Below are 3,097 nucleotides of genomic sequence, written 5' to 3'. Positions count from 1 at the left end.
TTCTTTGTTTTATGGTTTGCTTTAGTTGTTTTAACCAACGTACAGTTTTTAGTATGGATGTTTTTTTAGTTCACACTTTGTTTAGTATGAGCACTGTTACAGCTTTTGTCAAGAAGATACAGCTGTTATTAGTTGCCTTCCTGCACAAGTCATACAATAAAGAAATTTTCACTACAGCCACATGTAAAATAATCAGACTACTTACTGACTGGTCAGATATCCTTTTACCATAAATGAGATATTCATGCTTGGAATCATTCTCTGAGGGAACAAGTCGTTTACATACAGACACATTGCTGAGTCCTCCACCACCCATGGGAAACCATCCACCCTGAGTATCATCCCTGGTCATGACCTGGGCACGGACACGAACCAGGTAGTTCCCACTACAACAAAAAAGTGAAAAAATAAATTAAAATACTGTCTTATTATGAAATGCTTTTATATGTACTACTGATAATGAAAATATACTACTAAACAGTTGAAAAATTAAAATACTCTTATATGCTTCCAAGGCAGCACATGCATATGAATTTTTTATAACCTTTCCAGTTTCTTCTAACAATAAGTACTGCAAACACTTAGAAAAAAGAATTTATGATACAACATAATTTAGTCTTTTTATGTAATAACTAATACTTGAAATATACAAGCACTACAAATTTTGTAAGCCAAATACTGGAAATAATGAAAAACAGAATATTTTGGAAAACATCTAAATTTTAAAAAAATTATTAAACTTATAATTCATGTCACGTTCAAATGGAAGTTCACCCATAATTTTTTATTATATATTTTCATTCAAGAAAATGTAGTTTACTTCTTTATGTAAATAAATATTTTTAAGAGACAGACAAAACTATTTGTAATATTTCTTATGGAAGTTAGCTTCATTGTTACACAAGGCTACCAATGAAATTGAACAATAAAAAATTATGCAAAAGACACACATACACAAAACCACAATTTTTTCAAGTTCCACATTTACACTTGTTTGAAATGTGTAATTTTGCCATCATGACACAATAACCCAACTGAATCACTTGCTTACATTCTTGCAAGGTTAATGATGCACCAAACAATTATTGTAATAAACAAAACACACCGTAGTGAAACACAGACATGATTTAGAAGTATCATAGTAAGCACAGGCTTTAGAAATCATGTATGTTGTGTAATTTTTGTACTATCCTGTATAATATTAAATTAGTTTATCATATAATTAACTTTCTGACAATACTTACCTGTTTCACATTATCCTCAACAGCTTTGAATGTACTACATACAAGAACTACTTATTCCTGCACCAGATTGAAAATTAAAAATAAAAAGTCTTGAAAACTCATACCACACAAATCCAGTAAAACTGCCTAGATTAAGTGTTATGGCTAACTCTTGTGTCATACTAAAATATAATTAAGCAGGAGAATTCTGAAGAAAATGTAAGATAACTAGCCTGGTGATGATACATAACCTATCACTAGAATGGCAATGGAAATCAATTCTGGAACAGCTGAGATTAAGCAATAGACATCCAGAAACTAATCTTTTTATAATTAACAGCAATTACTCATACATTGTATTAAGCATTTTAAAACCAATATTAGAGTGGCATTAAGAATACATTACTTTTCGTGGCCCATGTAAAAAACTTCATGATGTCTCACCCAAGTACATTATCAACAAAATAGCAAGAACATTAATGAATTAGCTACATGTACATGTTTTGTCACTGTATTGCATGGCTCAGTACACAGTTTTGTTAAATGTTCCATAACCTACCAAATACACCCCCCCTAAACAAATACGTTTAGGAATATTCTTTACTGCTAACTGTTTAAGGGCATTTAATCAACTTGTCTAGAGGAATTCTGTTTGCTTCTTTATTGCTGAAGAGTTTAAGCACATTTTTCTGTCTATGATTTTTAATCTTTCGAGCTTTCATGGTTTGCTTTGTTTCAATCAGTGCATATATTCTTTTTTCCAGTACAGCCACTGTGAGAGCTTTTGTTGAGAAAACACGTCTGTTATTAGTTGGCTATTAGTTCAATCAATTCATGTTGAAGGAATTTCCCAGAACTTGCAATTAGGAAAAGCTTGATCCCAGCATTATATCTACAATGTATATTAAAATGATAAGAATAAAATCAACTTTGGAAACTGTTTTTTATTTATTTTCTAATAAACTTTCATTTCTCAACAAGGTCTGTAATTTCCTTAAGCAATGCATTCCTAAACTTTATCTTAATATGTATATTATAAATTCATTCAAGTAAATTTCCCAACCAATATAAAGCAACACTTACAATAAACTGATGTATACCCTGTATAGCATTTACTTGGAGATAATATATGTACATTGTTCAGTAAATGGATCAATACATTCTCTAAAGGTGTTAACAATAACAAAAGCACTGTTTCACTGAGATGTTGGTAAAATTGTAAACCATTTTTTAAATGATACAAGCTGAGAAAATGCCAACAAACTTTTTAAAATTATTTCTTTCATGAAACAACATTAACAGTGTACAATGAAATAGCTTTAAAGCACATGTAACTAAAAATCCTGAAATTTCAAGTATTATATCAAGAAAATTAGAATATTCTCAACTGCATAAGTATTCAACTCCCTTGCTACGGCAACCTTAAATCAGTTCAGGTGCAAAAGATTAGTTTGTCTGTATGTAATCAAAGAGGCTAAATTTAACTTCAGAGTAAATGCATCTGTTCAAGCCACAACACACACAGTGATATGACAAACCAACCATTAAGACCAAGGAGCTTTCCAAACAAGTCAGGGATAGTGGTAGAGAAACTCAGATCAGGAGAAGATTACAAGAAAATTTCAAAGTCACTGATTATCCCTTTCAGTACAGTGAAGTCCATTATTAAGAAATGGAATGTGCTTCATACCACACAGTCATTACCCAGATCAGGCCGCCCTTCCAAACTAAGCAGCTGGGCAAGTAGGAAACTGGTTAGGAATGCCACTGTGAAGCCATTACTGAAAAAGAACGGTTTTTTTATTGTGTTCTGTCAATCTGGTTTCCAATTTTCTTCCTGTTTCTCCTATGTAGAATTCTGGGCAGTTATTGCA

The 3,097-nt window shown here is 31.6% G+C and overlaps 1 protein-coding gene across 4 annotated transcripts in view; it reads right to left on the bottom strand.

Moving 5' to 3' along the window:
- Positions 1 to 3,097, bottom strand: part of LOC106461201 (sprouty-related, EVH1 domain-containing protein 2-like) — a 53,231-nt gene that overhangs the window by 9,713 nt on the left and 40,421 nt on the right. For 3 of the 4 annotated variants that reach the window (XM_022388066.1, XM_022388068.1, XM_013920998.2), the window contains one exon: positions 206 to 386. In XM_022388066.1, coding sequence (XP_022243774.1) covers positions 206 to 386 — 181 coding nt within the window. Of the gene's footprint in view, positions 1 to 205; positions 387 to 1,244; positions 1,347 to 3,097 lie in introns of those variants that run through there. The other variant, XM_022388069.1, reaches the window with a different exon arrangement.

Source organism: Limulus polyphemus, unplaced genomic scaffold (genome assembly GCF_000517525.1).
Source record: "Limulus polyphemus unplaced genomic scaffold, Limulus_polyphemus-2.1.2 Scaffold913, whole genome shotgun sequence".
NCBI classification, from domain to species: Eukaryota; Metazoa; Arthropoda; class Merostomata; order Xiphosura; family Limulidae; genus Limulus; species Limulus polyphemus.
Note: the sequence above shows the minus strand (reverse complement) of the source record. Positions and strands in the feature narration are given on the sequence as shown.